At 42.9% G+C, this 24611-nt stretch overlaps 1 protein-coding gene across 1 annotated transcript; it reads right to left on the bottom strand.

Moving 5' to 3' along the window:
• Window positions 1–613: 613 nt before the first annotated feature.
• Window positions 614–24597, bottom strand: LOC142256636 (phospholipase A2 inhibitor and Ly6/PLAUR domain-containing protein-like). The gene is made up of 6 exons (XM_075328431.1): window positions 24521–24597; window positions 21039–21152; window positions 19525–19674; window positions 8887–9036; window positions 4837–4960; window positions 614–812 (listed from the first exon to the last, which is right to left on the bottom strand). The coding sequence occupies exons 1-5, from the start codon at window positions 24570–24572 to the stop codon at window positions 4845–4847; spliced, it is 582 nt and encodes a 193-aa protein (XP_075184546.1). The 5' UTR covers window positions 24573–24597; the 3' UTR covers window positions 614–812; window positions 4837–4844.
• Window positions 24598–24611: the final 14 nt, after the last annotated feature.

The raw sequence follows: 24611 nt of genomic DNA, 5'->3' as shown, positions 1-24611 counted from the left end.
CCCGATCATGGTAGTGCCTGCTCATCACTAGTTACCAGTACTGAGCACCCGAGCATGGTAGTGCCCACTCATCACCAGTTACCAGTACTGAGCCCCCGAGCATGGTAGTGCCCACTCATCACTAGTTACCAGTACTGAGCCCCCGAGCATGGTAGTGCCCGCTCATCACTAGTTACCAGTACTGAGCCCCCGAGCATGGTAGTGTCCGCTCATCACTAGTTACCAGTACTGAGCACCCGAGCATGGTAGTGCCCGCTCATTACTAGTTACCAGTACTGAGCACCCAAGCATGGTAGTGCTCGCTCATCACTAATTCCCAGTACTGAGCACCCAAGCATGGTAGTGCCCACTCATCACTAGTTACCAGTACTGAGCCCCCGAGCATGGTAGTGCCCACTCATCACTAGTTACCAGTACTGAGCCCCCGAGCATGGTAGTGCTCGCTCATCACTAGTTACCAGTACTGAGCACCCGAGCATGGTAGTGCCCGCTCATCACTTGTAGACATCTCTGCCTTTATTTTTGTGTGATATAAACACCTGCATAAAATATAATAGGTACGAGATTTATTTGTAAAAATTCTGAATGGAAAATGTAAATTCAAAACGACCAACTCAATATGCTCTCAGTTTGTATAATGATCATAATTGAGATTATTAGAGGAAATCACAACTCATTATGTATTAATCTTTAATAATTTGAAAACATGCTCGTTCAAATTTTTACTGTATAATGCAAGATAATAGTAACTTTGACTTCTTCATTTGGCTTCTTCAACTCAAGGACCCAAAATTTAACCATTTCCATTGTACCTATGTGTAACAAAAAATAAAGTATTAGGAAAAAAGTAAGCATTCAAAACAATCTGTTAAATCAATTATATGGTTTAGAAAAAGGAAAACAAAAATCTAGCTTTTTGAGCTGAACTTCCTTTAACTATATGCCTAGGTTTTTAGGGACCACAGAGATTTGGGAAATGTAATTCTCAAACGTTAACAACATCATGATTTTGCTTCAGTGTGTAACGTTCTATAAATTACTATACATTTTTATTTATTTTTTATGTTTTCAGAATTTAAATTACTCTATGGAGGTTGCCATTGAGTGTCAACTGCTTCTTTAGTTGTTAATGAATATCCAGAAATTTGATTTTAAGAATCCTCATAGCCACTGGTACAAGGACATCAAGCAAAAAATGTCTCAATGACTTGTATGGGGAATCTACTGAGCATGCTCTGTGACTCTGTGCAAAGAGAGGGTAGATGGAGGAAGAGATGTGCTGTGTACATCACTGAATGTTAATGTGATGACTGCCACAAGATGGCGCTAGACACTACTTTTATGCAGTAGATGGAGAGGTAGTCAGGCAGGCTGAAGTCATAAACCAGGAGGGCATGACAGTATAAGGGAGTAGACAGAGACAAGGTCAGGATACAAGCCGAAGGTCAAGGTTCCAGGAGAATACGTACAAGATACAGGGAGCAGGTGAGGACGTGGTCAGGAGGAAGTCCAAAGTCAGAAGCCAGGAAGTAACAACAGAAAATGGCAGAGATGGGTAAACAGCAGTCTGGAGTCGAGAGACCAAGATCTGAACACTGAGCACCATGGGAACCTACCAGGAAGTACAACTGGCAGCGTCCTGAGCTAACACCTCTCTAATGAGGCAGAGCAATCACCGGGACAAGAAGCATCTGCGAGAGCACCTCCCAGGACCAGCGTGAAACCCAGTGCTGTGAAACAACCAGCAGAGCATTCATCCTGCAAAACGCTCTACAGGAGAGTGTGCAACATTTGCCAGCTCTGAAGGAGAGCATGGCAGAACAATACAGAATGTTCTGCACAAGGAATCGGGACAGTTAATAGTATGATCCAGTTTTATAAATCTGTTATAACGTTTCATTCTAACCCTGATCTCTGTTGACTCAGATGACCGCTGAGAAGTAATCTCCAGTTCTCCACACATCATGGAGGGTCAGTTTATCGTGAGCATTTTTGAAAACCAGAATGTAAATTGTGATCAGATGATATTTTCCCATTGTGGGAGCTCCTGAGGAACCCTGGCGGGATTATGTGCCGGGGGGGAAACGCGTCGGGCAAGCGGTTCCTGATTTATGCCCTCTCCTTTAGGCTTCCAGCGATCAGGCTGAAGCGTCTTTCTCTGGCGATTTGTCCAAATCTGCGCTAAAGCTAAGTATCACTTTAGCCTGTGGAAAATATCATTTAATATATTGGAGTTACATTTCCTACTGTAAATTGGCTTCTAGTGGGGGTTCCCCCCCTCCCCTGATTATTTCATATATCTATGATAGTTGGGTGGTTGGCTTATTTATATATACGTATGTGCTGTTTTGGGAGCCTTTTTAGACACTGATACCTTGATTAGCATAATAAAGCTTTGGAACAAGTTATTGCTGCTACATGCACAGCACTTTAATATCTGTCTATTCATATGCTGCTATTGCGTGGAATGTTTACACATCAATAAGCATAGCACTATAAGGCTAGGTTCACACACTGCGTCTTTTTGACGCTGCGTTTTTGTGCGTTTTTGGCCGCTAAAAACGCACAAAAACGCTTACCTGCGTCGAAAAAACGCATCAAAAAACGCATGTGTTTTTGCCGCGATTTGGTGCGTTTTTGGCTGCGTTTTGCTGCGTTTTTGATCTCTGCGTTTTGCTGCATTTTTCCAATGCATTGCATGGGGGGAAAACGCAGAAAAACGCAGGAAAGAACTGACATGTCCATTTTTTTTAACTCAAAAACGCAGGTAAAAAAACAGATGTGTGCGGACAGCAAAAATGAAAACTCATAGACTTTGCTGGGAAAGCAAAGTCCTGCAGTTTTGAGGCCAAAAACGCACCCGAAAAACGCGCAAAAACGCCGCGAAAAACGCACTGTGCGCACATAGCCTAAGGCTTTCTTTGACTATATAGCACTACTGCACCTTACTACCCACTAAGTGTTTTTGGTGGTTGGAAATGTTTTCCCCCTTTTTGATATTCCTCTATTATAGAGACTGGTTATCATCTAAGCCTTTTTTCATGTAGGGTCACACCTATATGTTCAAACTGATAATAGGTTCTACCCCTGACAGTTTTTTGATTTGCACATTTTTGCTGTATTTGCAGTGCAGAGATCACCTTTGTGCACTCCTATACTGCAGGGAGAGGAGGGCGAGCCGACATTGAGCGGGGGCGCCACTACGCAACCCAGGGTGCCAACCTCCGCGGCAAGGGAGGGAAAAGTGTGAGGGTGTTTGACCATTCCCGCTCTGCACTGCAGCACTTTTTCCTTTCATGTAATATATTTGTATGTGATGTTTATCATATGGGATATCTATTTTAATCTAATTTAAATAAAGGTTTTTAAGGGTTTTTCTATGGTATTTCTGTATCCAGTAGTGACCCTGAACGATAAAGTTTGGATTCACCCATCACTAGAACAGAGCTAATCTGTTCCCCCCAAGAAGGAAGGGGCAGGAGTGTGATGGTAACACAGATGTAGACAGACAGGAAAAACAGAAACTCAGACCCACTACAAACTCACAGAAACAAACAGTAAGAAACTAAAGAGGAAAACAAGAGAAGTAAGGCAGCAACAAAAGTACAACAAGGGTTAACTCCACAACCACTCACAGCAATAATGTACAACAACCACCAGTAAGTCTGGATCAAACCACCGCTCCAGACCAGTATAGATAAACTATAGCTGGCACTAATGAAAGTGTCCAGCCAGCATATATAGAAGGAAGCAAATATGATTGGCTCTCCCACAGCATGGGACCAAATGAGATTAACAATCAGCCCAGCAGAGATTAACTCTTGCTAACCTGCCTATGAACTACAAATATGTGGGTTGACATTCAAGTCTCTCTGCACTGATCACAGATATCAGACCAGATAGCTGGCAGAGTACCACAATCTGTGGTCTCCACGGATCCTGACACCATCCTGATTCATGACAGTGGCCGATGCAAAACACTCCTTGTGACAGTATGGAGTCATCATAGCAGCAAGTCTCCACCCACTATGAAAAATTAGAACAGGAACCTGATTGGTTGAATTGGTGAAAAATGCTGAATTTAAATTATATTATGGCTGGAAAAGTTGATATTCCTGATGTACACATAGGATAACTTATTCTGAAAAGTCACTTTACATTTCAAAATTTTCTCTCATCATCAGGACTCACTGCATCCTGGACACAGCGGGTCCTGACCGGTGGAGCCGCAAGTCTCCGCAGGAGAAAGCAGGAGACTGCAGCTTCTCTACCCATAATCAGGACTCACTGCATCCTGGACGAAGCGAGTCCTAACCGGTGGGGCCGCATGTCTCCTCCGCAGGAGAATGCAGGAGACAGCAGCTGCTCTACCCATGATCAGTACACACTGCATTATGGATGAAGCGAGTCATAACCGGTGGGGCCGCAAGTCTCCTCCACAGGAGAATATAGGAGACTGCAACTGCTCTACCCATGATCAGGACTCACTGCATCCTAGACGCAGTGAGTCCTGACCAGTGGGGCTGCAAGTCTCCTCCGCAGGAGAATATAGGACACTGCAGCTGCCTATACCTACGATCAGGGTTCTAAGCGCTGCAGTCTCTTGCTTGTGTTCTCCCTACGGAGCATGCATGCAAATCCGCAGCAAACAATTGACATGCTGTGGTCTGGAAACGTAGCTTTTTCAATGTTCCAAAACGCTGTGAACACTGATCATGTCCATGCACCCTAACACTTCTGTCCTTCAATAGTACTACTTTTCTATAAAGTCACACAAAAATAAAAGATAACATAATTAATTTGTAAATGTATTAATTGATAATGCCTGGCTCATACCTTAATATCTAACACTTCAGATACTCCCTGTGTATTTCTTGAAACCCAATGGTGTTGCCAAAGTTGTATAGGCAGCAGTCCGAATTAACACAGCCTTTGTTCGAATATTCCTCCACTACCCCGACTGTAGACATAAAGACAACAGACATTATTACGTAAGAAAACATATCCACATGTTCTACAGTTCATTAATACGGTACAAATGGGATGTGAAGGTTCCAAATACAATCATATGAAAAAGTTTGGGCACCCCTATTAATGTTTACCTTTTTTCTTTATAACAATTTGGGTTTTTGCTATTTCAGTTTCATATATCTAATAACTGATGGACTGAGTAATATTTCTGGATTGAAATGAGGTTTATTATACTAACAGAAAATGTGCAATCCGCATTTAAATAAAATTTGAACAGTGCAAAAGTATTGGCACCCTTATCAATTTCTTGTTTTGAACACTCCTAACTACTTTTTACTGACTTACTAAAGCAATAAATTTGTTTTATAACCTCATTGGGCTTTGAGCTTCATAGGCAGGTGTATCCAATCATGAGAAAAGGTATTTAAGGTGGCCACTTGCAAGTTGTTCTCCTATTTGTATCTCCTATGAAGAGTGGCATCATGGGCTCCTCAAAACAACTCTCAAATGATCTGAAAACAAAGATTATTCAACATAGTTGTTCAGGGGAAGGTACAAAAAGTTGTCTCAGAGATTTACACTGTCAGTTTCCACTGTGAGGAACATAGTAAGGAAATGGAAGAACACAGGTACAGTTCTTGTTAAGCCCAGAAGTGGCAGGCCAAGAAAAATATCAGAAAGGCAGAGAAGAAGAATGGTGAGAACAGTCAAGGACAATCCACAGACCACCTCCAAAGACCTGCAGCATCATCTTGCTGCAGATGGTGTCAATGTGCATCGGTCAACAATACAGCGCACGTTGCACAAGGAGAAGCTGTATGGGAGAGTGATGCGAAAGAAGCCATTTCTGCAAGCACGCCACAAACAGAGTCACCTGAGGTATGCAAAAGCACATTTGGACAAGCCAGTTACATTTTGGACGAATGTCCTGTGGAGTGATGAAACAAAGATTAAGTTGTTTGGTCATACAAAAAGGCGTTATGCATGGAGACAAAAAAAACACGGCATTCCAAGAAAAGCACTTGCTACCCACAGTAAAATTTGGTGGAGGTTCCATCATGCTTTGGGGCTGTGTGGCCAATGCCGGCACCAGGAATCTTGTTAAAGTTGAGGGTCGCATGGATTCAACTCAGTATTAGCAGATTCTTGACAATAATGTGCAAGAATCGGTGACGAAGTTGAAGTTACGCAGGGGATGGATATTTCAGCAAGACAATGATCCAAAACACCGCTCCAAATCTACTCAGGCATTCATGCAGAGGAACAATTACAATGTTCTGGAATGGCCATCCCAGTCCCCAGACCTGAATATCATTGAACATCTGTGGGATGATTTGAAGTGGCTGTCCATGCTCGCCGACCATCAAACTTACCTGAACTGGAATTGTTTTGTAAACAGGAATGGTCAAATCTACCTTCATCCAGGATCCAGGAACTCATTAAAAGCTACAGGAAGCGACTAGAGGCTGTGATTTCTGCAAAAGGAGGATCTACAAAATATTAATGTCCCTTTTATGTTGAGGTGCCCATACTTTTGCACCGGTCAAATTTTGTTTAAATGCGGATTGCACATTTTCTGTTAGTGCAATAAACCTCATTTCAATCCAGAAATATTACTCAGTCCATCAGTTATTAGATATATGAAACTGAAATAGCAAAAACCCAAATTGTTATAAAGAAAAAAGGTGCACATTATATAGGGGTGCCCAAACTTTTTCATATGACTGTAGAGTTGGATACATTTATTTGAGTGAAACTTAATTCTAATGGCATTTGACAAAAATCTAGATTTACCAGAATATAGATTTTTTACAAATTAATTTTGCACGAATTCATCAAAATGGCAGATAGCTGGCCAACAATTTGCTATTATAGGGCCAACAAAAGGTTATAAAGAAATAATATTCATCTCACAGCTAACCTGTTCAGCCTCCTCCAGTGCTGACTTCCTCCGTCCTGCTCTTCTACCTCATTACTGTAGGTCAATACTTCCAGCAGTGACCAGTCCTTGAATGTCCATGTGCATTATAGACTCATGACAAACATTGTGGCGTCACATTTCAGTCCTGGTCAAGGCTGAAAATCCTAAATAGGCCAGAGATTTTGTTGCATAATTAAAAAAAAGAACCATTGAGGACAGCGAGCATCAAGCATTGGTTGGCCACTGGACAGGTGAAAGTGAGATATTAAGTTTTTACATCTTACATTTATTAAAAAAATAGCTGTAGTACCCGGTGTTGCCCAGGATAGTAACTAAGTGTCTGTCTGTCTTTCCCTGTCTCCGACTCTCTCTCTCTGTCTCCCTCTCTGTCTGTCTGTCTCCTTTTCTATCTTTCTACCTCTCTCTCTCTCTCTGTGTCTCTGTCTCTCTGAGTGTGTGTGTATCTGTGGGTGTCTGTCTCTGTGTGTCTCTGTCTGTCTCTGTGTGTCTGTGTTTCTATGTGTCTCTGTGTGTCTGTCTGTGTCTCTGTGTGTATCTGTGTGTCTGCCTCTGTGTGTCTCTCTGTGTGTCTCTTTCTCTGTGTCTCTCTATATCTGTGTCTATCTCTGTGTCTCTGTGTGTCTCTGTGCCTATACGCTCTGAGCCTATATACAAAATATTTTTTTCAGCTGCCTGTTCCTGTGATTTTATACTTGTATATGAATTAAGGTTAAAAAATGTAAGACTCCAAGGATTGTGCTGGATTCTTTACATATTGGATTATTTGCTCTGGTTGCCCTGCCATTTCGTGCGCTGGATCCTAATTGGTGAGCTGATACATCTTGCTTTAATTTGCTATTTTATTCCCACTTTATTGTCTCTCTCCCCATGTTGTCTTCTTGTAGTGGTAAGACTAGTGTCCTGCTGCCCAGTTTACTAGCCAGGGCTCACCCATGGTCAGCTAGGGCTTCGGCATGTGATTGAGCAAGGGTGGAAAGACCTGTCTCTTGCAAACATTAAAAATAGTGATACAATTTGCTTCCAATTCTTCAATGACAAGGTTAAAGAACTTAAAATCCCATGCAATATTATTCACACTTTATGAGAAATAAACACAATTATTCAAATGTATTCTGTATAGGAAAAGATAATTGAATATGTGCAATATCCATCATGGATTTCAACCAAATGTATTGTATTATTACAATGTGCATTACTTGGATTGTGATCATTTTAATTCACTGAGTTTGTCTATGTGAACTTTGTGTTTCCACTCAATGTTCATCAATTTTAATCATTCCCCTGGTGTTCTCACCGGAACAGGAACCGATTTAAAGGGGTGGTTCACTAGTTATTTTTCCAAGGTACATAGATATTATGTTGAGAAACAAGGTTTCTCTCCAATACCTTGTGTCACCAATAGTGCCTGTGAGCAGCGATATTGTGTTCCGCTCATCCCCTCCTCATGACCCCCATTGCTCGGTGACCTCTGATGTCTGGTGATGTCAGGTCAACTTACAGTTGACCTGACATCATCATGGCCGGCCCCAGTCTTCCTGACAGATTGGGCTGTAGGCAGCGTTTCACCGCTCGTCACAAACCAGCATCACAGCCCAGCATCTCCTTGCTCCCTCCTTCACTGCAGAGCGCCACAAGCAGGAGCAATGCTGGGCTGTGATGAGCATTGAAACGTCGCCCACAGCCCAGTCACTCACAGAAGCCTGGGGTCGGGCTCATTGATGTCAAATCAACTGGAAGTTGCGTGACTTCACAGGACATCAGAGGTCACGGAGAAAAAACTGATCATCGAGCCAGGCTTCCATTCTTCATTCAATCCAATTTTGGCAGTGGCAGAGCTGATGTCCGAGATCTGACCAGACGTGGATTGCTATTGTTGTTGAGCTGGATTCTACAATTATTATTGTGCATACATTAGAGCAAAAGGAACATTTAGTGGCAAAAGATTTAGACAATTTTAAGACAGATTTGCTCACCTGGATTGATTACTTTTGCCCTATAGTCCATACATCGGTCCATGGATCCGGTGCAGTTCACTTCCTTGTCACTCTTACATTCCTCCAATGTCCCCATACACAGAGAAGATGGACATTTTACACCATTTATTGTTAAGTTTTCTGCAGGAACTGAAGAAATAAGTTCAAATGTTCTAAATCAATATTGATAAAGAACCATGGCTTTAGGTAAAGAAAACATGTTAATGTCATTCCAATACATAGGTGTTTCTGCTTTTCTTTCTGCCCCTGGTGCTTTGGCCTCTCAATTCACAGAGGTCGCTGCACGTTGAACATCCATGATGATTTCACCAAATGCAAAATGTAGTGACCTCCTATACCTGATCAAGGCTGGAAGTTCCAGCTTGGTGTGAACAGGCCAGAAGGTGCAGCTTTCAACAGGGAAAAGAAAAGGCTGCTCTGAGGACCATGCGTCAGGCAATGAGCAGTGGAGGAGCCGGAAAGGTGAGCGGTGAAGTTGCATAGTTTTTACAAAGTTACATAGTTAAAAAGAACCATGAGTTTTAGTTTCTAAATCTTCACTTACCCGGCTCCATCATCGGCACAGCTGACATGTGTGACTCGCAGGCACGGGTGGATCTGTGATCCACACATGCCTGTTAACCCCTTAAACCACGATGTGGCATCGCGATTTAAATCTTCACTTACCCGGCTCCATCGGCAGTGCTGTGACATGATCACTATGAGCCGATGGTTGTCATGGTGGCACAAGGACATGTGATGACTCCTGTAGCTATCATCCCTCATTTCCTGTTTCCCCTGGAAGAGTGCTGATTGTAACAATAGGGGAGTAGTTCTGCAGATCACAGCTGTGTAGCTGTGATCAACAGAAATGAAAGAGCGATCAGACTGCTGATCCTTATAGTCCCCTAGAGGGACTAGTAAAATAAAAAAAAAGTAAAAAACAAAGTTTTATAGGGTTCCTGTCACTAGAATTTTTGCTATGAAACTAAAAGAATCCCCTTCTGCAGCTCCTGGGCTGCATTCTAGAAAGATTCATCTTGCTACTGGGCCCCCTTTCAGACCTAAATAAACACTGATTGTAACAATAGGGAAGTAGTTCTGCAGATCACAGCTGTGTAGCTATGATCAACAGAAATGAAAGAGCGATCAGACTGCTGATCCTTATAGTCCCCTAGGGAGACTAGTAAAATAAAAAAAAGTAAAAAAAAAAGTTTTAAAAAATTTAAAAAATCCAAAAGTTCAAACTCCCCCATTCGCCACATTGAAAATTAAAGGGATAAAAACATTTAAAATATACCCATATTTGGTATTGCAGAGTTCACAAATGCCGGAGCTATCAAAATATAAAATCAATTAATCTGATCGGTAAACAGTGTAGTGGCAAAAAATTCCAAACGCCAAAGTTACGTTTTTTGGTCGCCTCAAATTTTGTGCAAAATACAATAATAGGACAGAATACTTTCTATTGAATATGAGTGAATATATTCAAATGGAATTAAATTTAACTTCAATGTACACAAATAATCTGCATTTTTGTAAACTCACTTTTATGCCTCTTTCACACGTCAGTGATTCTGGTACATATGTGACAGTTTTTATACTTACCAAAATCACAGACATACGCAGACCCATTAAAATCAATGGGTTTGCACACATCAGTGATTTTTCACTGACTGTGGCTCCATGCGGCGTACATGCATGTCCATGATTTCCGCATGGAGACATGTTTTTTTTTCCTGGCATCACTTATGTCCCACAGACCACACTATGGTGTGATCCATGAAACATGTACCAGGAAAAATGTACACTGAAAATAAAAAGCTTTTAAAGCTCACCCGTGTCCAGCGACGCTGTCTCTGGAAGATTCTCTCTGTTGCTTCTAAGCCGGCTCATTATTCTCATACATATGCATTTATGCACTGCACAGCCGAACTGGAAGTAGCTACAGGAGGGAGACAGTGGCAGCCGGAGAGTTCTGCACCATAGACATCAGGAGCAGGTCCAGGTGAGTTTATCTCCACGTGCTATCATGGATCATGGATCACTGATCATGGATAGCACATGTAGAACCCACGTGTGCCATGAATCACGGCACATGGAGGGACATATGCGTTCTTAACACATCTGTGTTTTTCACTGATGTGTGAAACAGGCCTTACTTTTTCTCACCTCGCCATTTACCTATTCAGTCTCTCTACTGCTCGATTCGCACCATTTGGTTCTCAGATCAGCTTCTTATTTTCTCTGTCATGAGCTTCATATCCTGATCCATATTGTCACATCTTCAATCTGTTGACTCTAGGACAGAACTTCCAGCCACAATCAGGCCTTAGAGGTGACTGCTCAGTGCATGTCATAATTAGAGTTGAGCGATGTTCGAGTTGAACGGGTCGCCAATTTCAAGTTCGAGTGATTTTGAGCGGTGTTTGAGTCGTTCGACGAAGTCGAACGATTTGCTTTAAGTTCGGCAGTTCGAGTTACGTTCGATAATGGTTCGATCACCAAAAGAGTGGCTTTTCACAGTAAGGCTATGTGCGCATGTTGCTATATGCATGCGTCCTGCGTCCTGCGTCCCCAGCACAATCCCGCTCTCTTTCCTACTCACCGATCAGGGCGTGATGCTGCATGGCTGTCACAAATCTCCGGCGGCTTTTCCTCTTTTGAAAATGGTTGCCGCTTCATTATTCAATCTGGTATTCCTTGCCTTCCCCACCCACCGGCGCCCATGATTGGTTGCAGTCAGACACACCCCCATCTGCCTATTTGTGCCCAGCTGGGAACTAAAAATATAGGGAAGCCCTTTTTTTAATTATTTCATGAATTTCATGAAATAATTAAAAAAAAAAAAGACAACATGGGCTTCACCCCATTTTTGTGTCAGCCAGGTACAACTAGGCAGCTGGGAATTGGAATCCGCAGCACAGGTTGGCCCGAGCTTTCTGGGCCCCTCTGCTGCAAATTGCAGTCTGCAGCCGCCCCAGAAAATGGCGCTTTTAGAGAAGCGCCATCATCTGGCGCTGTATCCAACTCTTCCAGCAGCCCTGATGCCGGGTGGCTTGCTGGGTAATAAAGGGTTAATACTAGCTTTGTTTTACTAGCTAGTATTAAGCCAGAGATTCTTAATGTCAGGCAAGTTTGACCCGGCCATTTAGAATCTCCAATAAAGGGTTAAAAAAAAACACCACACAGAGAAAAAATACTTTAATAGAAATAAATACACAGACACACTTAGAGACTCAATGTTTATTACTCCCTTTCACCCCTCCACGATCCTGCTCTTCTGTCTTCTTTCTCCTTCAACCCATGCAGCTATGCTACATCAGACAGCGCTGCATGGGAGGAAGACGCTGCTGCTCCGTTCAGTCTAATCACTCAGTGAGTGAGCAGAGGCTGTGGGTTGTAAACGGTGACGTCCCAACTGCTACCGTTGCAAAAGTAATCTGACAGGCGTGTTACTATAGCAACAGTGATCTCCGATCACCTTATTCCCGGCGCCGCTATTCACCAGCTGTGGCAACCAGTCCTTGCATGTGGGCTGACTCTGTAAAGAGCGCCGACATGCAGAAATGGGGAGCCAAGCATGTGCCCAAGCATCTCGCAGGTACACGGAGATGCTCAAATGAGCACCGCGTACCGAAGAGATGCAATGACAGGACCTAGCATGACGTCTAGCCATGTGACCAGTCTGTAGCCAATGAGATAATACACATGTGACTGGTCACATGCTATGATGTCACGGAAGGTCATATCATCAGTGCTGGTTACCGGGAGGGCGCAGCGATGATCGGAAGGAGAAGCGGTGGGAGACAGAGTCTGCAGGATGCGTCGCAGGGACCTGTAAGTATAATGGCAATGTTTATTAACTGTATGTGTATATGTATAATGTGTTTGTATGTGTTTGTGTTTGCCTGCCATTATTTTCAATGGGGTTCGAAGGTGTTCGTCGAACGTTTGACGAACACACCCGCCAATCGACGAACCGAACTCGAACACTAGGGGGGTTGGCTCATCACTAGAGTTGAGCGCGGTTCGCGGTTCGTAGTTCTCCAGTTCTATGCTCGAGTGATTTTGGGGGCTGTTCGAGATCGAACTAGAACTTGAGCTTTTTGCAAAAGCTCGATAGTTCTAGATACGTTCGAGAACAGTTCTAGCAGCAAAAAGCAGGGCTTTTTACAGCTACAGTGTGCAGGAGCCATCGCTGGCAGCCTGCCAGAAGCTGGTAACCAAGATAAACATCGGGTATCCAAGCAAAGCGCTTTGGTTAGTAACCCGATGTTTATCTTAGTTACGTGCAGGAAGCCCACACTTCCCCGCTCAGCTCACTCCGCCCCCTCCTGCCCGCGGCATGTACACATATACACACACACACACACACACACACACACACATGGTTCCGCTCGGCTTACCTGCGGTGATGAAGTCCCGCCATCCCGACCTCAGCGCTGTCACTGTCCTCCATGGCCGCCGCTTGTCACATCACCTCTCGCTTCCGACCCGAGACTGACTAGCGGTGACGTCACGGACCTCTCGCGATACTTGGTGTGAAGGCGCCGGTCATTGAACTCAGTGACAGGGGCTGTCAGTGTGCTGGAGATCAGCGCAGGTAATGTACCTCGCTGACAGCAGCACTTGTCATCCCCTGCAGTGACCTGGGCTGACCCATTGATGTTAGCTCAGGTCACTGCATTGCTCTCCCAGCCAATGGGGAACATCCTGCTCTTCATTGACTGGGACAGTGTGGATCATCATGGCAACCCCTTGGATTACAGCAGACCTGGATTTGTTTTTCATTCTAATAAATTGGTTAAAGAGGGAATGTTTTGGGGAGTGTTTTTTCAAATAAAAATGTGTTTGTCGTCTATTTTTTTTATTACTGACTGGGTTGGTGATGTCGGGTATCTGATAGACGCCTGACATCATGAACCCCAGGGCTTGATGCCAGGTGACATTACACATCTGGTATTAACCCCATATATTACCCCATTTGCCACCGCACCAGGGCACGGGATGAGCTGGGGCGAAGCACCAGGATTGGCGCATCTAATGGATGCGCCACTTCTGGGGCGGCTGCGGCCTGCTATTTTTGGCTGGGGAGAGTCCAATAACCATGGACCTCCCTAGTCTGAGAATATCAGGCCCCAGCTGTCTGCTTTACCTTGGCTGGTGATCCAATTTTGGGGGACCCCTACGTGTTTTTTTTTTAAAATTATTTATTTAATTTAAAATAACAGTGTGGGGTGCCCTCAGTTTTGGATTACCAGCCAAGGTGAGGTTGCCAGCTGTGGTCTGCAGGCTGCAGCCGTCTGCTTTACCCTAGCTGGCTACAAAACTAGGGGGAACCCTACGTCATTTTTTTTTTCATTTTTTTGGCTAAATGCAAAGCTAAGCACCTTAGTGCCACATGAAAGGCACCAAAGGGTGCTCCACTTTTTCTCCACTTTTTCTCCATTTTTCTCCACTTTTTCTCCACTTTTTCTCCACTTTCTCTCCACTTTTTCTCCACTTTTTTCTCCATTTTTTTCTCCATTTTTTTCTCCATTTTTTATCCATTTTTTTCTCCACTTTTTCTCCACTTTTTCTCCACTTTTTCTCCACTTTTTCTCCATTTTTTTCTCCATTTTTTCTCCACTTTTTCTCCACTTTTTCTCCATTTTTTTCTCCACTTTTTATCCACTTTTTCTCCACTTTTTCTCCATTTTTTTCTCCACTTTTTCTCCACTTTTTCTCCACTTTTTATCCATTTTTTTCTCCACTTTTTCTACATTTTTTCTCCACTTTTTCTACATTTTTTCTCCACTTTTTTTCTCCACTTTTTCTCCACTTTTTCTCCACTTTTTATCCATTTTTTTCTCCACTTTTTCTCCACTTTTTCTCCATTTTATTCTCCACTTTTTCTCCACTTTGTCTCCACTTTTTTTCTCCACTTTTTCTCCACTTTTTATCCATTTTTTTCTCCACTTTTCTCCACTTTTTCTCCACTTTTTTTCTCCACTTTTTCTCCACTTTTTCTCCACTTTTTCTCCATTTTTTCTCCACTTTTTCTTCACTTTTTAGCCATTTTTTTCTCCACTTTTTCTCCACTTTTTCTCCACATTTTCTCCATTTTTTTCTCCACTTTTTCTCCACTTTGTCTCCACTTTTTCTACATTTTTTCTCCACTTTTTCTCCATTTTTTTCTCCACTTTTTCTCCACTTTGTCTCCACTTTTTCTACATTTTTTCTCCACCTTTTCTACATTTTTTTCCCCACTTTTTCTCCACTTTGTCTCCACTTTTTCTACATTTTTTCTCCACTTTTTCTACATTTTTTTCTCCACTTTTTCTCCACTTTTTCTTCACTTTTTTCTCCACTTTTTCTCCACTTTTTCTTCACTTTTTTCTCCACTTTTTATCTACTTTTTATCCACTTGTTCTCCACTTTTTATCCACTTTTTATCCACTTTTTCTCCACTTTTTCTCCATTTTTTTCTCCACTTTTTCTCCACTTTTTCTCCACTTTTTCTCCACTTTTTTTCTCCACTTTTTCTCCACTTTTTCTCCATTTTTTTCCCCACTTTTTCTCCAATTTTTTTCTCCACTTTTTCTCCACTTTTTATCCATTTTTTTCTCCACTTTTTCTCCACTTTGTCTCCACTTTTTCTACATTTTTTTCTCCACTTTTTCTCCACTTTGTCTCCACTTTTTCTACATTTTTTCTCCACTTTTTCTACATTTTTTTCTCCACTTTTTCTCCACTTTTTCTCCATTTTTTCTCCATTTTTTTCTACATTTTTTCTCCACTTTTTCTTAACTTTCTCTCCACTTTTTCTCCACTTTTTTCTCCACTTTTTCTCCACTTTTTATCCATTTTTTTCTCCACTTTTTCTCCACATTTTCTCCACTTTTTCTCCACTTTTTCTCCATTTTTTTCTCCACTTTTTCTCCACTTTTTCTCCACTTGTTCTCCACTTTTTCTCCACTTTGTCTCCACTTTTTCTACATTTTTTCTCCACTTTTTCTACATTTTTTTCTCCACTTTTTCTCCATCTTTTCTCCATTTTTTCTCCATTTTTTTCTCCATTTTTTCTCCACTTTTTCTCCACTTTTTCTTATTTTTTTCTCCACTTTTTCTCCACTTTTTTCTCCACTTTTTCTCCACTTTTTCTCCACTTTTTATCCATTTTTTTCTCCACTTTTTCTCCACATTTTCTCCACTTTTTCTCCACTTTTTCTCCATTTTTTTCTCCACTTTTTCTCCACTTTTTCTCCACTTTTTCTCCACTTTTTCTCCATTTTTTTCTCCATTTTTTCTCCACTTTTTCTCCACTTTTTCTCCACTTTTTCTCCGTTCTTTTTCTATGGTCGGTCTACCCATTAGCTCTGCCATGCATACTGTAGCTCTACACCTACTGCACATGTTACTTTATGATTGACATCTCTTTCGTACCAGAGCTGTCTAAGTCTACTCTTACCCCATATTTGTCATTACTATATTGTCCTTGTACTGTATTATGACATTTGTATCATGTGTTTCATTTCTTGCTGTGTTGCAATTTTTTTGCTGCATCCCAATTGGAACTCTACATTGTTCGAGTTTATGTTATTGTTCTCTCGCTCTTATGTGATACTGATTATTGTCATTTTTCATGATTACATGCAGATAAGTCCAATCTGACGAAGGCTCAGGCCGAAACGTCATTTGTAACTTGTTTTGGACAAAAACATATATGCTTATGAAAATTTTTTTTTCTTAATACGGACCAATAAAGAGTGATTTTGCATTACTATCCGTTGTGACTTACTGACTTAGTCTGGGAGATTTAGAGTGCCGAGGTTACTCACTAATTTTATCTATTATTACCTCTGAGCACCTATATACCAGTGAGCAGAGCTTCCTCTACAGTAGTTCTCCTGATTAGGCATGCCCTTACCTCATGAGCAGGGCATTGCAGCTTTGGTAGCAACCATTACGACATGGACTCTGCTGCTGTGGACCCGAGAAGAGTGAGTGCAGATTCATTGCACCCACACTCCTCACATGAAGGGTCCGCACTCCTAGAAAATGGGGGATACGTTCCCTGAGTGTCTCCCCCCATACTCTAGACGGTCCAGAGTCGTCGTGGGACCCCTTTATTTTTTTTTCTTACAATAAATTGGTGAAAGAGGAAATGTTTTGGGGACTGTTTTTTCAAATAAATTTCTTTTGTCGATTTTTTTTTTTTTTGTTAGTACTGACAGTTTATGATGTTGGGTATCTAATAGACGCCATGACATCACAAACTGCTGGGCTTGATCTCAGGTGACTTTACAGCTAGTATCAACCCGATTTATTACTCCGTTTGCCACTGCACCAGGGCACGGGATGAGCTGGGGGGAAGCACCAGGATTGGCGCATCTAGTGTATGCGCCACGTCTGGGGTGCCTGCGGCCTGCTATTTTTAGGCTGTGAAGGCCCAATAACTATGGACCTTCCCACCCTGAGAATACCAGACCACAGCTGTCCGCTTTACCTTGGCTGGTGATCCAATTTGGGGGGGACCCTACTTTTATTGTGTAATTATTAATATTTATAAAATAATTATAAAAAAGAGCCTGAGGGGACCTCCACATTGGATCCCCAACCACGGTAAAGCTGCCAGCTGTGGTTTTCAGGCTACAGCCGTCTGCTTTACCCTAGCTGGCTATCAAAAATGGGGGGACCCAACGTCATTTTTTTTTTTAACTGATTTTTAAATAGAAAAAATTAATGGGCTTCCCTGTATTTTGATTGCCAACCAAGGTAACGGCAGGCAGATGGGGGTGGCAACCCATAGCTGTCTGCTTTATCTGCGCTGAGAATCAAAAATACCGCGGAGCCCTGCGTCATTTTTTTAAAGATTTATTTTTACAGCACTGTGATGTCCAGCAATCAAAATACAGGGAAGCCCATTTTATTTTTAGTTATTTAAATAAATAATTAAAAAAAATATATATGGGCTCCCGCTGCATTTTTTGTATTGCTAGCTAAGGGTAATCCAAGCAGCTACTGGCTGCTAACCCCCACTGCTTGGTGTTACCTTCACTGGCAATGGAAAATCCAGGGAAGCATTTTTTATTTTTTTTGCCAAAAAACTACAAAAAAAGGACGTGAGCTTCGCCATATTTTTGTATGCTAGCCAGGTATAGCAGGCAGGTGCTGGAAGAGTTGGATACAGCGCCAGAATATGGCGCTTCTATGAAAATGCCATTTTCTGAGGCGGCTGCAGACTGCAATTCGCAGCAGTGGGGCCCAGAAAGCTCAGGCCAACCTGTGCTGCGGATTCCAATCCCCAGCTGCCTAGTTGTACCTGGCTGGACACAAAAATGGGGCGAAGCCTACGTCATTTGTTTTCTAATTATTTCATGAAATTCATGAAATTATAAAAAAGGGCTTCCCTTTATTTTTGGTTCCCAGCCGGGTACAAATAGGCAACTGGGGGTTGGGGGCAGCCGTACCTGCCTGCTGTACCTGGCTAGCATACAAAAATATGGCGAAGCCCACATAATTTTTTCAGGGGGAAAAAAACTTCTGCATACAGTCCTGGATGGAGTATGCTGAGCCTTGTAGTTCTGCAGCTGCTGTCTATCTGTATGGAGAAGAGCAGACAGCAGCTGCAGAACTACAAGGCTCAGCATACTCCATCCAGGACTGTATGCAGAATTTTTTTGCCCACCAAAAAAATGACGTGGGCTTCGCCATATTTTTGTATGCTAGCCAGGTACAGCAGGCAGCCACGGGCTGCCTCCAACCCCCAGTTGCCTATTTGTACCCGGCTGGGAACCAAAAATATAGGGAAGTCCGTTTTTTTTAATTATTTCACTTATTTCATGAAATAATTAAAAAACAAATGACGTGGGCTTCGCCCCATTTTTGTGTCCAGCCGGGTACAACTAGGCAGCTGGGGATTGGAATCCGCAGCACAGGTTAGCCCGAGGTTTCTGGGCGCCTCTGCTGCGGATTTCAGTTATTTTGACGTCACCATAGGTCCTGCATCTCTGCTGGCAGTGCAGGTCACCGGGAGGATTAAGCGATCATCGGATGGAATAGCGGCAGGAGACAGAGTTCAGAAGGGATCGCGGGGACCGGTAAGTGTTATGGCAATGTTTATTAACTGTTTGTGTACATTTATAATGCATTTTTATGTGTTTGTGATTGCCTCCCATTATAGCCTATTGGTTCGAGTTTGGTTCGTCGAACGTTCGACGAACCGAACTCGAACGGGACCTCCGTTCGGCGAACCGACCTCGAGCCGAACCGGGACCGGTTCGCTCATCTCTACTCATCACTAATAAAGGAGTAAATCACCTTTTTAAACAAAATAATCCGGCTAAATGAACAGAATCTTCTTTACATGGGAAATCCTATATTTATATAAAATTGCTGTGTTAACATATACTTCAATATAATATAAATCAAAAAGAAAGAAAACATATGCATCAACACATTTCTGCTGCATGTCCACCCTTAATCAGAATTAAAGATTCTGTTCATTGAGGTGGATTTCTTGTTTTTATTTATATTCAACCCAGCCCTTGGCCTTGCTTATGTCGAGCTCTGAACTCGAATGGGTGGTCATCAGTAATGGTGAGCTGGATTTCTCTATTGATGCCTTAAAGTTAATATCATTGTGATACTTACGCTCATAACTTTGATTGTTACATAAGTTTCCAGTGCAGCAGAAAACGTTAAATCGAAATTTCTTATTTGTTACCATGCCTGAGCCTTTGGTTCCACACAAAGTTTCGTTAGCGCATCCTCTATATATTGTCTTAAAGGTATTATTTTCACCTACAAAAGAAATACATAGAAATAGCTGAGAGGGCAATAATGTAAGTTTGTTAAAAGAATCACCGTATTTTTTGGATTATAAATGCACTTTTCCTCCCAAAAATTTGGGAACGAAATATGAGGGTGTATCTTTAAATCCGAATGTAGCTTACCGGGAGGTGGAGAATGGGCACTTTGCTGGCTACCATGCGAGCTGTGGTGGGGGCTGTCTATGCCGGGGGCTTGCTGTCTGCCTTTTTCGGTGGCTGTCTGACTGTCTATGCGGGCGGGTGTCTGTCTGTGCGGGAGGTTGTCTGCCTGTGCGGGCAGCCCTGTGTGGCAGGGTGGGTGTCCCAAATGCTAAGGCTTCAAATAATGGTGCCCAGTGTCAGAGACTGTGCAGATGGAGCTTTCAACTTGTCATTGAGCCAAGAGCTCTTTCTATACACACACTGACTCTGGGCACCATTTCTTTGAAGCTCACACTGCCAATAGAGCCTCTGTGACACTCGCCACACCTCTCTGCTTCACTCAGCCAGCATAGCCCCCATCGATGCCATCACAGACCCCACCGCTGCAAGCACAGACCCCACCGCTGCCATCACAGACCCCACCACTGCCATCACAGACCCCACCGCTGCCATCACAGACCCCACCGCTGCAAGCACAGACCCCACCGCTGCCATCACAGACCCCACCACTGCCATCACAGACTCCACCGCTGCCATCACAGACCCCACCGCTGCCATCACAGACTCCACCACTGTCAACACAAATCCCACCACTGCCAGCACAGACCCCACCACTGACATCAGAGACCCTGCCACTGCCATCACAGACCCCACCACTGTCAACACAGATCTCAAAACTGCCAGCACAGACCTCACCACTGCCAGCACAGACCTCACCACTGCCAGCACAGACCTCACCACTGCCAGCATAGACCTCACCACTGCCAGCACAGACCTCACCACTGCCAGCATAGCCCCCATCGCTGCCATCACAGACCCACCACTGCCCAGCACAGACCTCACCATTGCCAGCACAGACCCCAATGCTGCCAGCACAAGCACCACCGCTGCCATCACAGACTCCACTGCTGCCATCACAGCCCCCACTGCTGCCGGCACAGCCCCACGACTGTCAGCACAGCCCCCACCACTGCCAGTACAGCCTCCAACACAGCACCTGCAGCATCACCCTACTCCACCAGCACCCCTGCCTCCTGTGACCCCGCTCTACCACCACTGCCACCCCCTTCCGGTAAGACACCACTGTAGCATAAGATGGACTCCATTTTTTTTTACCTTTTTCATCTCTAAATTAGGGGTGCGTCGTAATCCAATGTGTCTTAAAAAATGAAAAATACAGTAAGTTGTACTCACCAATGTTAAAGTATTGACAGGCGGTCATACATTGACTTCCAATGCATTCAATCTCAGTCTCGTTACATGTTGTGGAGTTGCGGGAGAAGCACGAATAACATTTATAGGAAAAGACTGTATAAAGGAAACTAACCAGTTACATAATGTGGAAATAATCAGTAAGGGGAATTCAGGCAAAAAAATGATATACAGATTATCATGAGATTTATCTATCAAGTAAGACCCGGATGTGGGTCATTGCCAAGACTACTCACTTGTCTCCGCACTCTGCCTCCGCAACTTGTATTCTTGACTCATAAAGGCCTCCTATTTTAATATCTGCATCCTATTTGACTTTTTATTTATTCTTTAGTTCTTTTGACTATTATGAATATGGGGTGCTCATTCATCCACTATAATTTCAATCTGTTTACAACAGAACCCTGTAAACTTTTGGCACTTAATCATTGGCACAAATGAATACCTTTGATGGGCTTTGATTATTTACAGAAATAAGACCTGTCACTTGCCAAAAATATGTATTTTTTGACTTGATGTAAATGTCATTGTTCTCCTGAATCTGGCATTGTTATTCTTTGTTTCCTGCGCTTCTTCAGTCCTATGTAATAAACCATCTTCCCTGAATTCAAATATAGTTGTTTTAAGGCCCCATTACACGCAACGACGTATCTAACGATATATCGCCGGGGTCACGGATTCCGTGACGCACATCCGGCATTGTTAGCGACGTCGTTGTGTGCAACAGCTCCGAACGAGTGTTAACGATGCAAAATACTCACCTTATCATCCATCATTGACACGTCGGTCCTTTTCAAAAAATCGTTGATTGTTGAGGACGCAGGTTGTTCATCGTTCCCGAGGCAGCACACATCGCCACGACGAACAACAGCTTACCTGCGGCCGCCGGCAATGCAGAAGGAAGGAGGTGGGCAGGATGTTACGGCCGCTCATCTCCGCCCCTCCGCTTCTATTGGGCGGCCGCTTAGTGATGCCGCTGTGATTGGCACGAACTGCCCCCTTAGAAAGGAGGCGGTTTGCCGGCAACAGCGACGTCACTAGGCAGGTAAGTCCATGTGACGGCTCCTAACGATTTTGTGCGCCACGGGGAGCGATTTGCCCGTTATGCACAAATGACTGGGGCGGGTACTTTGCTGCGTGTAAAGCCCCCTTTATTCAACTGGGCGTGGAACACAGAAAAACTCCCATAGGCAAGGGTTGAGGACCACACACACTTAGGTAACAAGACCAGGGAAGAAAGAGACATATCTCAGGAACGGAGAAGCTCAGGATCAACAGAGAAACAATGTCATATTTGGAAGAACAGCCACATATACACCAGCACAAAAAGTACTTATTTATGGCAAGAGGTTCTGTCTAAATGCAAATAATTTGGGTTTAACATTTTTTTGCAATTGAATTTCATTTGGGTTTTAAAGTTCTTTATTTGCATCATATTATCTATTTAATAAAGCTGAGTGTATATATGTTGAGTATGTGTGCATGTATATGTGTGTATGTCCGCTAAAGAAATTAGCACCGTCGATGTAAAATCACGAAATTTTGCACAGCCGCCCCATTTGACCCAGGAACATCGTAAACTATGTTATGAGGGGAAATTTTAACACTTTATAGTTATTTTCCAAAAAACCTGTTTCCATTAAAGCCAATAGAGCTAGGAGACACAATACAGCCAGAACTTCAGAAGAATGTTGGCATGTCACAATGCAGCCAGGGAAAGAGACAGACAGAGACAGACAGACAGAGACAGACACATTTCTTTAAAATTCAGTGGTACAGGCATCCACAGGAACACAAGGTTAGAGATCCAGGGTTGGAGTTATTTACCAAAAAACCTGCTTACATTAAAGTCAATGGCGCTGGGAACAGATCTCTTATTATAGGCTCCTATTATGGACAGGTGATAAAAGTCACATGACCTTACCTGTATACTAATTGTGTGGGGTTTTATGAGGTAATAATTTGGCTGTTTTGACAGTTAACCTAGATGTTTAGACAGAAAGGGAAAGAGACAGAAAGACAGTGAAAGGCAGAGACAGACAGAGAAAGAGACAGACAGATACAGATAGACACAGTCAAAGAGACAGACACAAGAGACTTACAGGGAAAGAGACAGACACGGAAAGAGACAGACAAAAAGGGAAAGAGAGAGACAGGGAAAAAGATAGAGAGACAGACAGACAGGGAAAGAGACAGACAAGGAAAGAGAGAGACAGGGAAAGAGAGAGAGACAGGGAAAGAGACAGAGAGTCAGACAGGGAAAGAGACAGACAGGGAAAAAGACAGAAAGCGAAAGAGATAGAGTGACAAACAGGGAAATAGAGAGACAAACAAGGAAAGAGACATACAGACAAGGACAGACAGACAAAGAGATAGAGAGAGACAGGGAAAGAGACAGACAGATACAGATAGATAAAGTCAAAGAGACAGACAAGGAAAGAGACAGACAGGGAAAGACAGGGAAAGAGACAGACAGAAACAGACATAGCAGATAGGGAAAGAGAGAGAGAGACAGACAGGGAAAGAGACAGACAGTGAAAGAGATAGAGAGACAGATAGGGAAAGAGACAGACAGACAGGGAAATACACAGAGAGAAAGACAAGTAAAGAGACAGATAGACAAAGACAGACAGGGAAAGAGATAGAGAGACAGACAGGGAAAGAGACAGACAAAGAGATAGGGAGAAAGACAGACACACACAGAGAAAGAGAGAGACAGACAGTCACACAGAGACTGGGAGAGAGACAGAGAGACAGTTACTATCCCAGGCAGTGCCGGGTACTACAGCTAGTTAACTATAGAATGATATTAGGGAGTTTGTATCTGTTTTGCACCTCAAAATTTTGCACCAGGGCCCAACTTTAGTTATGCCACTGGCTACAAGCTTCCCATCATAATCAGTTACTTGACTGATTCTTATGTAACTAACTAATCCTACAGTCAGAAATAAATGGTGATAGGGTGCAGTCATACAGCCATATCATACAGAGGACGATCGCATGGCAAAAAAAGCAAAAGATAGAAAACTTTTAATTACATCAAATTAAAAAAAAAATATTTTTTAGCTAAAAAAACCCCAGACATTTTAGTAACAAATGCACCCAAAAATGTCCTTATCTTTTAAGGCCCTTTCAGACCTTGTCATTAAGAGCTTAATAGTGCAAGGGTCGACTCTACCGAAGTGTAAGAGATGAACCCACATAAAATAATCACTGTACATGAAAGAGTTGGGTCAATGTAAAATTTTGGGGCACATTTATTAAAGGTCCTATTTTCCTAACACTAATTTTTCCAATTAAAAAATTGTTAAAATGTCACATTTGCTATAAAAAGTGCAAGATCAACAAGGATTTAAAGGTAATATTCTAAGCTATAAATTAATTGAGGAACATTACAATAAAGTTTGAAATCATTCCACAGTGCATTATATATATATTCTGTAAAGTGGCTGCACCCATCTTACCAGATCCGACAAGAGCGGAGATCATGCAAAGTAAAGCCCCCAGGTTCTTCATGGTGGAAGGTTGGGCGTCTTCTCGGATTCTCTTCTGCTC

Source organism: Anomaloglossus baeobatrachus, chromosome 11 (genome assembly GCF_048569485.1).
Source record: "Anomaloglossus baeobatrachus isolate aAnoBae1 chromosome 11, aAnoBae1.hap1, whole genome shotgun sequence".
In the NCBI taxonomy this organism is placed as follows: Eukaryota; Metazoa; Chordata; class Amphibia; order Anura; family Aromobatidae; genus Anomaloglossus; species Anomaloglossus baeobatrachus.
This window is presented reverse-complemented; position numbering and strand designations above follow the sequence as displayed.